The sequence below is a fragment of the Brachyhypopomus gauderio genome, chromosome 16 (assembly GCF_052324685.1).
Source record: "Brachyhypopomus gauderio isolate BG-103 chromosome 16, BGAUD_0.2, whole genome shotgun sequence".
Classification (NCBI taxonomy): domain Eukaryota; kingdom Metazoa; phylum Chordata; class Actinopteri; order Gymnotiformes; family Hypopomidae; genus Brachyhypopomus; species Brachyhypopomus gauderio.
The window spans coordinates 3,612,191-3,625,508 of record NC_135226.1 but is presented as its reverse complement, the minus strand read 5'-3'; the positions used below and the strand labels follow the sequence as shown (position 1 = coordinate 3,625,508).

The 13,318-nt window shown below is 40.8% G+C and overlaps 2 protein-coding genes across 3 annotated transcripts; both read right to left on the bottom strand.

Annotated features, from left to right (window-relative positions):
• Positions 1-157: 157 nt before the first annotated feature.
• Positions 158-8,219, bottom strand: cldn18 (claudin 18). 2 transcript variants are annotated; one of them, XM_076976257.1, is made up of 6 exons: positions 7,726-8,219; positions 2,080-2,387; positions 1,255-1,419; positions 974-1,097; positions 729-839; positions 158-620 (listed from the first exon to the last, which is right to left on the bottom strand). In XM_076976257.1, exons 2-6 carry the CDS (start codon positions 2,297-2,299, stop codon positions 530-532), a joined length of 711 nt encoding a protein of 236 aa, XP_076832372.1. In that variant the 5' UTR covers positions 2,300-2,387; positions 7,726-8,219; the 3' UTR covers positions 158-529. The 2 variants fall into 2 exon arrangements, with proteins under 2 accessions (XP_076832372.1, XP_076832371.1); XM_076976256.1 differs by having other exon boundaries at positions 2,080-2,317.
• On the bottom strand, positions 4,457-6,192 carry LOC143477176 (elongation factor 1-alpha). Its single transcript, XM_076975693.1, has one exon. It carries the CDS (start codon positions 6,119-6,121, stop codon positions 4,733-4,735), a length of 1,389 nt encoding a protein of 462 aa, XP_076831808.1. The 5' UTR covers positions 6,122-6,192; the 3' UTR covers positions 4,457-4,732.
• Positions 8,220-13,318: the final 5,099 nt, after the last annotated feature.

The following is a 13,318-nucleotide window of genomic DNA, read 5'->3' as shown; positions in this document are numbered from 1 at the left end:
TAAAATATTTAGTTTAATCAAAATTCATATGGTAGAGTTGTAATTGTTCTCACTGATGACTTGAATAAGTCAAAACAACACCAGGACTGACAAAATAAACACAGACAAAAAGGAACTAACCCAACATCCAAGGTCAGTTTTATTGGTGAGAAACACCACTGTGGTGTAGTACCTTTGTTGTATTTTCCCCAGTAGCACCACCTAGTGGGTGATACCTGTGAGTGAATTACAGTACATTTCCTTGAGGTGTTTTGAATAAAAAAAGATGCAGGTGTCAGTCACCATGCCCTAACATATAGTGCTAGTTAGATTACACTGACTGAGACAACATTGATATAAAAATTCTTATGACATTGATTTTAAAAACAAGCTTTATGGTGGGTTGAGTATTATCCAAGCCCAGATATGTAAAGTAATGAAGGGAAACTCCATTAAAACATTAATAGTTAATTAAATATTCCCTCTGCTCCACACACTGGCAATCTCAGCATAACATCAAAACAGTAAGAGTGGGAAAAGCACACAAGTCTTATACATATTTTTGGTCTCTCGTTGATCTATCACTGCCTTCTTCAGATGCTTTGGGCTGCCCTGGAGCTCTGTAGGCCACCGGCTTATAACTGAGAAAGCAAAGGAAAACACATAGCAGTATCATCACCAGCAGTAAATGTTACATATGAAGTTAAGTTCTGTACTTGCACACATGTATTTATTGTGTAGCTACTTACGGTGTGGTCTCGTCATGCATCCCTTTGAAGGCCACACACTTTAAAACTCCTCCAATTTGCATCAATCCTCCTCCTATCCAGGCCACAAAAAGGGCGGGTCCAAAAGTGTACCTGGCCATGAGCAAACAACACACACACCTGATTAGGTGACTCACCACCTTGCCAACACCCCAGAATGCAAGATAAAGGCATTTTGAGTTTATGGTAGCAAGTGAGAATGTTATGTGATTCCAGGATTTCCTCACGTCGTAGCCATTTGCATCCCCTCCATCTGGGGCATTCCTCCATAATTTGGGTTGTAAGCAGTCATCCTGAAACTGGCCACTATTTGATTAGCATACACAGATGCGCCAGCGATGCCACAAAGGCCTATGAGAAACCATGAGATCACAGACAGGTGGCTGAAATTGTGTCTTTCCCTAAAGGCTGAAGTGCTCTCCGCATCTGACAAAGGCAGCATGCAGTGATTAATGCAGTATTGTGTCCCGGTTTAATGCTGGAATAGTTGGTTTGGATTTTTGTTTACCTGCAATAGCAAACATGATGCCTGCTGTCAGTGTCATTTTGGCCTTTGATGAGTCTTCTGTGTTGCCCATTTTAAAGCATTTGAGAGAGAAGAAGGAGATGCCTGCAGAGATCAGACCCATGACCACGGCAATTATCATCATTGCTCTCACAGCCTGGAACTGACCTGATATACAAAAAGATACACAAAAAGATATTCATTCTAAATCAAACACATCTGAGACTATCAACACACAGAATATAGCCACCCCCTCTATTGTTGCATAAAGTGAAACAACAGTATATTAAATTAACTGGTATTCAGTTCCTACATTTGATTGTTGTCCAGGAAATTTAAAAATGTTGGTGGGAAATTTGCTTTGGTGCGTCAGACTTCATTGTTTGTTTTACTCCTGATAACACTATGAACAGAATGTGCACCTGTAGTTTAGTTCTGCATTCATCTTCTGCGTATGCCTCCACCAGGAACAATGGCATATGTGTTGGCTTACCTTTGGGTCTTTGATTGATTACTTTAGTTTTAACAAGACCATTCTAGGTCTTTTCATTTATACTTTTAATGAAATTTTTATTTGTATTTTTTACATGTATTCAAGTGACATACAAAACATAAACATTCAATCTTATACCACTGAATTACTGGGGTACACAGCAACATCACCTACAATGTTCAAATTATGTCTATTGCACATGTAACTGCAGTTACACCGTGACCAGCATTCAAGGTAAAAGTTAATTTAACACTAATTTAAGGTTTTCATTGTCATGATCTTTCAGGCCTTATGACTACACCATTTTATAAGTGATACGAGTCAGTGGAACTCACCTGAGTAGCCCAGAAGCCCGTAGAGGGGCCGGCACTCTGTGAACCCTGAGGTGGAGACCTCGCAGTCCTGCCACAGTCCTTTATATGTGTACACAGAGGTCACCACGTCTCCCTGACGGTCCTTGGTGCTCCAGTTGTTCATAACTGTGGCAGCAATGATTGCAGCCACACCAAGGAGCCCCAACACAAACCCCCCATTCTGGAGCATGTTGCCTGCCATTTCTCCGGGTCCTGTGGGCTTCAAACGAACAGCTACTGATGTGGGTTGTGAGCGGCTCCTGGGTGATTTGAGGCTGCACAGGGCGGACCTGCAGATGTAATGGTGGTCTGAGAGTGCGCATGCACGTGTACGTACACATGTTTCTGCTCCGCCACTCCTGATTGGGCCATTCATACTCACATTTAGTGTATTTAATCCTTCAGGACAGCCAGTCAGGCTTACAGTTTAGATGTTACAAATACATTCATAACTTATGTGAAACAGTGGTATGAGATAATTCTGTTGAATATGTTTCTTAATAACAGTGCTGAGGGCTACGTGTTGAACAATAGGGCCTGGTGATTGGTGGAACTTGAGTAAACAATGAGTAAACACTTCAATGGAGACCAAGTCCTATGACATCACTTAATCTAGTTTCTGTCATTAACACTTTACCTTTGGAACATTTTTGAATTTGGGCTTTCTAGTATCAACTATATTTTAGTTCACATTAAACACTGAAAAAAATATTTAAGAAAGAATATTCTTAAACAATATTGCTTTAGAACAGTCCAGAAATAATCATGGTTGTCCTTATCGCAGTATCAACATGGTGGAACAGGCACTTTGTGGTTTCTTATCAGTCTCCTTATGTTGGGAGAATACAGCATGCAAAAGTACAAACAGAGCATTCTGGGTACACCTCCCTGAAATCAGGTTTCTGCTATTATCATTTTTTCCAGTCTGTCCAGGTTTCTGTTTAAACTGCACATAACGATAAACATTTAACACATGTATTTATATTTAAGCTATGTTAAGCTGTGTTTAGCCGTGTTCAGCATTTTTATCTTTAAATGTCTTGATTATCTTTAAATCAAAATGCAAAAATAATGAAAATCTTAAACCCAAGATATGATTTCCTGCTTTTTATTAGGGGATTTTTTTGTTTGTTTTTGTTTTGTCTGGTTTTTAGAAGTTGCCTAATGTACTAATTTGTCTAATGCTCCATTTTACACTTTGTTTTATTTTTCATATTGTAACGTTTACAAATGAGTGAAACCTTTATGATGAAAATATACCACTAAGCAAACACACTCAACGCTGTATTAAAATAAATATATCAGTACCAATTAGTTTATTTAGACATATTTTATTAATAGTTATCTTATGTTTTCTGTGAAACTCTAGTTTAAACTGTGTCTCCACAGTGCTAATGTGGAAGAAGGCGGCTACATACAATTCTACTTTGAAACGATTATAAAAAAAACATACACAAGGAATGAATCAATTTTAGCTGAGGCCGGTGGTTCACTCAGATATTTCTTTTGTTCCACAGTGCTGCACGGTCGCTAGACAATCTAAATATATAGGCTACCTAACAAAACCATGTGCATTTTTTTGCTTAAGCTGTCAGTATAATCTGCACATTAATTAATTAAAAACACTCAAGTACGTCTTAAACAGTTAATTAATTTTCACCCACCCACAAACATGGTTTAAAACGACAACCCAATAGTAAATATTTTCATGTCCAAAGTGCATGAGATTAAATGTCCACATGTATCCGTGACTCCATCACCAGCTTCACTTCAGCAGCTCGTGTGTCAGAATTGGTTGTGGTGAGTTTAGTCCTAACTTGCTCAAGCATGGAAAAAGTATATAAGCCACAGGCGCGTGCACACCGGGATGTGCCCATAAGTGACAGTTACACGACACTGTGTATCCACACGGTTGCGCGCGGCGCGCGGGTGTGGAGGCGTAGGGCAGCCTGCTGGGGCTCGGAACCATACGGTCTCTGGTCGGAACACGGGGAACCTCCTTCATCTTCTGAGTAAGATCAACGCTGAAGTGATTCGCGCCAAATAAAGTATATGGGGCGGATGTACTTGGAGAGTAAAAAGTTGCTTTGTCTGTACTAAAGGAAAGAGTATCAGGAGACATGTCTGTCACTTGGGCTCCCGGCGAGTTAAAGGCGAGTCGGTCGTTCCTAATCGAAGTCTTGGGTTTTCGTCGGGGTGTGTATTTGTAGCCCGGGTGGTCCTTCGTGTGCTGTGCGCGGACTCGCTTGGCCTCGTCGATGTACGGCCTCCTTTCTGACTCACACAGCCGCCTCCATTCCGCCCCGAGCCTCTTTTTTTTTTTTTTTTTTTTTTTTTTTTTTTTTTCAATTTTTTAATACCTTTATTAGTTACTCAGCAGCTTTCCTCCAATTCAAATGTGGCAACAGATGCAGTTCTAAACCATTAAACTCAAATTAAACTGAAAGAGGCACTATCAGTCAATTGACATTGAAGCCACAAGTTATCCATATTTGACTCCTTTCCTGCGAAAATTTTTCCGATGGGTTTTAATCAGCATTAGCCAGTCCTTGAGTAGAGTGCCCAGGTTTAGAGAAATTCCAGGAGCTGGGGTAGAACACCCCACAACCTTTGGAACAGCTGGAATGAGGAGAATTCACTTGGTCTTGGCAGCCTTCTGTGCAGACTTCGTGACCTTGCCAGCACCACCAACCTTCTTCTCAACGCTCTTGATGACACCGACAGCAACGGTCTGCCTCATGTCACGCACAGCAAAACGACCAAGAGGAGGGTAAGTTGAGAAGCTCTCCACACACATGGGCTTGCCAGGGATCATTTCAACAATGGCAGCATCTCCAGACTTGAGGTTCTTGGGGTTATCCTCAAGCTTCTTGCCAGAACGACGGTCAATCTTCTCCTTGAGCTCAGCAAACTTGCAGGCAATATGAGCAGTGTGGCAGTCCAGCACAGGAGCGTAGCCCTGAGAGATCTGACCGGGGTGGTTCAGGATGATGACCTGAGCTGTGAAGTTGTCAGCCTGCTGGGGTGGGTCATTCTTGCTGTCTCCAGCCACATTACCACGACGAATGTCCTTCACGGATACGTTCTTAACATTGAAGCCAACATTGTCACCAGGTGTAGCCTCAGGAAGGGACTCGTGATGCATCTCAACAGATTTGACCTCAGTTGTCACATTGACAGGCGCAAAGGTCACGACCATGCCAGGCTTGAGAACACCAGTCTCAACACGGCCCACAGGTACGGTTCCAATGCCTCCAATCTTGTAGACATCCTGCAGGGGCAGACGAAGTGGCTTGTCAGTGGGGCGGCTGGGGGGCAGGATGGCATCCAAGGCTTCCAGCAGAGTTGTTCCACTGGCATTGCCTTCCTTGCGCTCAACTTTCCATCCCTTGAACCAGCCCATATTTGAGCTGGGCTCCAACATGTTGTCTCCATGCCATCCAGAAATTGGGACAAAGGCAACAGTGGCTGGGTTGTAGCCGATCTTCTTGATGTAAGCACTGACTTCCTTGGTGATTTCCTCAAAGCGAGCCTGGCTGTAAGGGGGCTCAGTGGAGTCCATCTTGTTGACTCCAACAATAAGCTGCTTCACTCCCAGGGTGAAAGCCAGGAGGGCGTGCTCACGGGTCTGTCCGTTCTTGGAAATACCGGCTTCAAACTCACCCACACCACCAGCAACAATCAGGACAGCACAGTCAGCCTGGGAAGTACCAGTGATCATGTTCTTGATAAAGTCTCTGTGTCCAGGGGCATCAATGATCGTGATGTAGTACTTGCTGGTCTCGAACTTCCAGAGGGCAATATCAATGGTGATACCACGCTCACGTTCAGCCTTCAGTTTGTCCAGCACCCAGGCATACTTGAAGGAACCCTTGCCCATCTCGGCGGCTTCCTTCTCGAACTTCTCGATTGTTCTTTTGTCGATTCCTCCGCATTTGTAAATCAAATGGCCGGTGGTGGTTGACTTTCCAGAGTCGACGTGGCCGATAACCACGATGTTAATGTGGGTCTTTTCCTTTCCCATGATTGTTTATTTCAGGATTTTTTTCCGCGTACTCCACAGCAGCTGCTCCCCTTTGCCAGGTAACAGAAAGAGGCCCCGAGCCTCTTGCTGATTTCTGAATTGTGCATTTTGGGGTTTTCCAACGCCATCTGCCTTCTCTAGCCCCGGGACCAAACCATAAATGCGTTCATTGGTCTTTTGATGTGACCCATGACTTTCTCCTTTACTGAAAACCATTAAGACTGACTGGCATCACGAGATGGTGGGAAAAAGTTGATGCTCTTGATTCTTCTGTGGATTACGAGGATTCACGCCACGTGCGGTGACTTTTAAAGAAAGCTTTGGTGTGAAGAGCGCGCGCAGCCCCGCGAGACCCGCACACATGGTGCCTAGCGCCCAATCAGCGAGGCTGTGCGACGTCACACTATTACAATGACCCAGAAAATCAGTAGAGGAACCGTGAAGACGTCTCAGTCCGGAAGCTCAGCAGTATAACTATGAAAGTTCTGAACGCGTGAAAATGTAGCTGGTTGCGGTAACCTCCTATAACTGTTATTATAATTATAAATTATTACTAATTGATTTACAAATAAATTCCATATTAGTAGAAGACACCATAATACTTTATTTAATGGATAAGTATGACAATGGTCTTCAGAACCCAATCTGCTGTCCAAGGTCCTGAAGGTTCAATCAATATAAGGACAACTGGGGCGATGTAGCCTGTGTGTCGTTTGAAATGCATCGATAGATATATCACTATTTTAGCGCCATCAATAGTGATAGTAATTGTAATAGTAATTGATATAAATTATATTCCATACATTACCTTAAATTAAGATTACAGCTAAGCACTGGCTTTTTCCAGTGCTTTTCTAGTGCTTTTCTAGTGCTTTTCCAGTGCTTTTTCCGTTTGAAATTATGGGACTCGGAATTCTTCATTTTGTTCCTATTGTTCCTTCATTTTGTATCCTTTACATACAAGTGCGCGTGTTACTCAATTGTGTTACACGATTATTCGGACATGCACGAGAAACAAGCTGAGGATGAGACTACTACGAACTGACTGTGAGGTCAGCTCATTTCTAATTGCTCAATTGCAAGTGAATATGGACACTGAATGTATCGTGTGGAATGTTATCTTCTATTCGTAACATTGCGCAGCCGATTAATATGGATCTGTTTTGTGTTGTTGCAACCACGCGGTTCCTTTAAAAGGTTGTACGCGTGTCAATTCTGTTTTGCCTGCTCCGCTCAGATATTTGCCCCTTTTCAGCAAATAGTGCGGAATATACGGGTGTCACAAAACCCGAAGAGCCACCAGGTGCGTTATACACGACCACATTTTAAAAGTAACTTTCTCCAGCTTCGCACCACTATTCAAAAACATATTTGTTTGGAAAAGACGAAGACAAAAATTATGCTCTAGTTTTGTCTTCTAACGTCTAACCTTTGCCTAATTCCCGAGCTTATAGCCCTATCCGGACGGGATTAGTTTCTCAGGGGGTCCTGGGGTAATTTTCACTTTTACGGGGGGTCCTCTGTGATTTTAATCCCGTCCGGAACGAGCATGTCCGTGTTTTTCTCAGACGTCCTCAGAGAAAATTACAGGCGGAATTACCTACTGTTTTTCGCTGTACTCCGTGGTCGTCTGGTAATTTTAGTCCCGTCCGGATCCACATGTCTGAGTTTATACATGCAGACATCACCTCGCGTTTAATAAAACAGCTATATGTCCACTGCCACGCACCGTAGTTACACGTTGGGCGCGCGTTTTCACGGAGATCCACGTAAAGACAGCGGCGAGCGAAAATGGATTTACTGGATTTTTTAATGGATTTATTTTATTTTATTTAACGGATTTATTTAGCTATTTACATTCATTAGCGATTTTTTATAATGTGTTTTCTGTATTGGTTTAACAAAATAGCTTAACTTAAACGGAGATCTTAAATGCTGAACTGAACAGTAGTAAAGTTAAAAGTTAAAAAGGAATCATCAGAGTTGGCAGTGTGACATTATTAAACATGCTATCACGTGACAAGGCGATGTCATGTGACCGAGAAAGCCAAAAACTCACGGGTCCTCCTGTTTTTTCAATTGCTGTCCGGATGCAAGAGTTTTATCACTGAGTACAAGGGTGAAATATTTTTCACAGACGTCCCCCTGAAAAACTAATCCCGTCCGGATAGGGCTTATGACGCATTTTCCCATTTCAGTCGGGGATTCAGGACTTAAGGGTCTGTGTGCATCTTTTGCCCAAGCCTCTGTCTTAGTACTCTCAGCTCACTAAACTACTCATTTGGCCATTCTGCTTTCAACACCATAATCTACAAGATCTACAAGAGTACAAATTATTTAGTAAGTCTACATAAATAGAGCTAATGAATGTCAAACGAGGGTGACATGCACTGGATGTGCAAACTCAAAAAAGGTGTGGGACACCATGAAATCCATGACAGGAATTATGTCCCCAAATATACACATTGTAACAGATAATGATTATAAGTTTGCCAATGACTTAAATAATTACTTTACAAGATTTGAATTACCTGACAGTCTTGCAAAATGTAATCAAATTCTTAGAAATATTTCAACCTCTGCCATCAGACAGAATTATAATTGGTGGTGATGAAGTTAGGTAAATATTTAAAGCCACTAATACCAGAAAAGCTGAAGGGCCTGATAAGTGTAGCCCTTTTATTTTAAAAACCTTCGCCACAGAGCTGACACCAGCTTGGCAACCAGTGTTTCAACTTTCAGTTGATACATACACAGTTCCAACAGCATGGAAAACATCATATATAAAACCACTGCCTAAAACGCAACATCCAAAAGACCTATAGCTTTGACTTCAGTGATTATGAAGGGAACATAAAGATTTTAGACCTATAGCTTTGACTTCAGTGATTATGAAGGGAACATAAAGACTTTAGACCTATAGCTTTGACTTCAGTGATTATGAAGGGAACATAAAGATTTTAGACCTATAGCTTTGACTTCAGTGATTATGAAGGGAACATAAAGACTTTAGACCTATAGCTTTGACTTCAGTGATTATGAAGGGAACATAAAGATTTTAGACCTATAGCTTTGACTTCAGTGATTATGAAGGCTCTAGAGAGACTCATGCTCAGACATCTACAAATTATTAATGATAAATTGGATCCATTTCAGTTTGCATATAAAATCAAATAATCAGTATGTGCTAAAATACTCAGATGACACTGTTTTGTTAACATTATTACATGACTCGGACAACCATGATCTACACCAACAAGGTGTTAACAAAGTTAACATGGAGCAAATATAATACTCTGGAAATAAACACAAAGAAAACAAAAGAAATAGTATTCAGCCAGAAACCAATATATAACTCCACTGTTATCAATAATGAGGTAATCGAACAGGTGGAGTCCTATAAATATCTTGGTGTGATGATTGATGCTAGCTTATCATGGAAACACCACATCCACTACATCTGTAAAAAAAACAGACAGAGACTTTATTTTCTCCGTCGCCTCCGATCTTTTGGAGCTACTCGACAGATACTCCTGTTGTTCTATGCTGTTATTTTGAGTGTTCTGCAGTATTGCAATACTGTGTGGTATAATTGCTTGTCCATATCTGTAAAGTCAGGATTGAAATATTTGATTAAGATATGTTCAAAAATTGTGGGTCAGCCTCTAGAAAGACCTTATGAGACCACTTATCATACCAACACAATGCGGCTGGCTAAAAACACAATTTTTGGTACTAATCATGTTTTGAAGAGCGAATATGTACTTCTCCCATCGGGGTGGCGTGATAGTGTTCCAAGGTTCAATAAGGTTAGACTGAAGAATTCTTTTGTACATCAGTCAAACTTTAATTTAAACAAAGAACTTAAACAGTCCGTGTTAACCGTGTTAATGTAATTTGTAGACGGTGCCTTAAAATGTTGTATACAACTTAAATATGTATATTCCTGGCGTAAACAAAGTTGTAGGTATTTATTTTTTTTGCCAGAAATGAGAATTTGCACATTTTGGCACTTATTATTGAAGAAAGAATTCCAAATATGCGAACGTGAAACCAACTTTACCGCAGTCAAACGAAGACCACGAAGAACAACTTCCGGGGCACACAAATGGGTCGTGTTAAAAAATTAAAATCAAGTTCGGCTCTGAACCGATTTTTTATTTAGCTATTTTTGTTTTGATTATCAAATAAAAAACTGAAAAATACAAGCCTGGTTTGTTTTTTTGTTTTTATATTCAAAACGAAAAACAAAATAATGAATGTTTTTTTGATTTTCCAATTTTGATTTTCAGTTGAATATCAAATGAACGAATGATACACGGATTACATTTGAACCTCCTCACGTTACTGAGTGAAAAAATATTGATGGTGAAAAATTTAATGCGGGCAGAAATTTAAACTTCTGAGTCCCGCAACTGAAAGTCAATTGCGTTGTCAGGGCTGGCTCGGCTGCCGCTCCTCCTAACAACACTAGAGGCACCCGAGTCAGTCCTAGTCTCTCCAGGCACAATCAGCAGTGATCCGTTTTAGCTGTCTTCTTAAGGAAGAATAAGTGAAATGGATCACTGCTGAATCGTTTTGGCCTCAGCCCTTTCTCTGTGATCTCTGGTTGCGTTTCTTGTGTTTAGGTGTCTCGCCACCTTATGCTCTCTCTCGCTCTCTCTTATCTCTCTTGCTTTTCTAATACTTATCAGAGTAACTATCTCCTGCACTGCTTACTAGCCTACCTCAAGATTTCCCCCTGCTTTATCTCTTCCTATCCGTTCTTTGTTTATTTTGGGAAGGGTTTTTGTTTCGTCACGGCATTCTGCCTGCTGTCAGTTACTTCCCCTGGCGTCCTAAGTTTTGTTTTCTCGCGTTGAGTTTTCTCAGCATCTTTTCTGTTGAATTTTTCTCCCGTGTGTTTTGCGGTTGAGTTTATTTTCTACGTGTTGAGTTTATTCCGCATCTCGTGTGATTGGTTTTGCTGCGTGTGTGTGTGTGTGTACGCACACACACATTTGCTCTTTGCATTGTCGGCACTTGGGTCTACTACTCTCTTGGTTTTGACGTGGTGTGTACTTGTTGGTACACCCGATGTGTGCCCTTTCCATTGTCTCATAATCAGGTCGTAATCCGGTACACTTTTTTTCCAAAAGGATGAGATTGTTCTATCTTTAAATCTTCTATCTATCAGGTTCTGTGGGATCCTTTGGACATTTTATTGTGAAAAGTGGAATCCTGTGGGCACTGTATTTTGAATAGTTGGATCTTGTGAGCGTTTTAAATATTGGAATCCTGTGCGCATTTTGTTTTATTTTGAGTTGTGGCATCCTGTGGGCATTTTATTGTGAATAGTGGGATCCTGTGGGCACTATATTTTGAATAGTTGGATCCTGTGAGCACTTACTTTTAAATTGTGGAATCCTGTTGCATTTTTGTTTGATTTGTGGTATCTTGTGGGCATTTAATATTGTGTGCATTTTGTTTTTTTAATAATTTGTAATTTAAATTTCTTTATTCTTATCATAATGTTGTCCATTGGACAATAGGACTGAAAATTGTTTGCACTTTATGATACAGGTTGTGACTGTCCTTGTGCTGTGAGGAAGTATGTTCCTGAGCCCAGTTGATCTGTGGATGTGCACTTAAATACGCTTTGAAATCAATTAAAACAACTTGTGCTGAATTTGATTCATGACTCATCCTTTTTTGCATTAAATAACTGAAAGTAACTAAGTAACTTTTACTCAAATTACATTTTAAATGAAGTAATTTTGTACTTTTACTCGAGTAAATTTTGAGATGGGTAATTTTACTTTTACTCTGAGTAGAATGTAGGCAAAGTAAAGATACTTTTACTCAATGACAATTTTTCAGTACTCTTTCCACCTCTGGTCATATCTAACCATGTCACACCTTAGCATGTATCAACCAAAGTATTGCATCTGGCTGCAAATACATCTACCTTGTTTACAACCAGAACATTAGTTTGCAAGGCATGTAATTTATCATAATTCACAAAGTTTAAAAATCCACATGAGTGACATGCTTGGATGCTTATAAATACGAGAGGGCCTTTAAAAATATTCTGTTTACAGTTTTGTATAAAATCTTCCATACAGAAAGAGGATCATCTAAAACGGTCCAGAACATCCAACACAATATGCTGATCCTTCAGAAACGATGTGGATCTCCAGGAATCACCACATCTTCTACTTCTACCACCACATCTTCTACTTCTACTACCACATCTTCTACTTCTACCACCACATCTTCTACTTCTACCACCACATCTTCTACTTCTACCACCACATCTTCTACGTCCTGATGGCATCAATGCCCAACGATGTCTGGAGGGATTAAACAGTCACACAGAAGAAACACGAGTACAAACATACAGTGTGTGTGCCCTGCAGGTGTGTGTGCAGAGCAACGTATGCAGCGTACAGCGTTCAGTTTCAGTGTTCTCCCGTTATAGAACACAGAGCAGTTTACCAGCATGCTTCCCTGTTTTTTAGACACTGCAGAGCTTTTAGATGGTCACAATTGTTAAATATTTTACAGGAAAACACATTACCCATTAATTCACTTGCTATCATTTTGCTGCACTTTGTAAATAGACAAATATTATCTCAAAGAAACTCTCCTATCTGACAGACCTCATAACTTTCCCCCAGGGCAACATGGAAATATTTCCAAGGGCAATCCATCAGATTTTGTTTAGGATCCTTCTGTGCTCTGGGAGGTTTTTGGGAGATTGTGCACTTATTTAATCATATTTGGGAGAAGTCGAGCTTTACCTAATAGCCTTTCATGAACATATTGCTAGTAAAGTGTGTTTGAAGAAAGAAGGAGGCAGCTGTAATTCCAGGCTGTGTCATGGTCTCTCCCCTCCTCATCCTTTCGTTGCCTGGTGACATTAATGCTCACAGCAGTCAGAGATAAAGCCAGTGCTCATCACAGCCAGACCTTCCACAGCCATTTAATCGCTAGAGTCAGCACTCACTAAGACACGTTTGTAGGCATTTCTGTGCCACAGGCCAGATCTCCACTGTGCAAGAGCAAACGAGGTGCCAGCTTACAAGTGCAATGTGCCCGGTAAGCAGGGTGATGCTTATTCTGTGTAAAAGCAGCTCAGCTGGGATATTATAAACTGTGATGGTGTTTTCATAGAGAAGACTGGTCTGAAATTTCAGATATATTCTAAAGGATCTC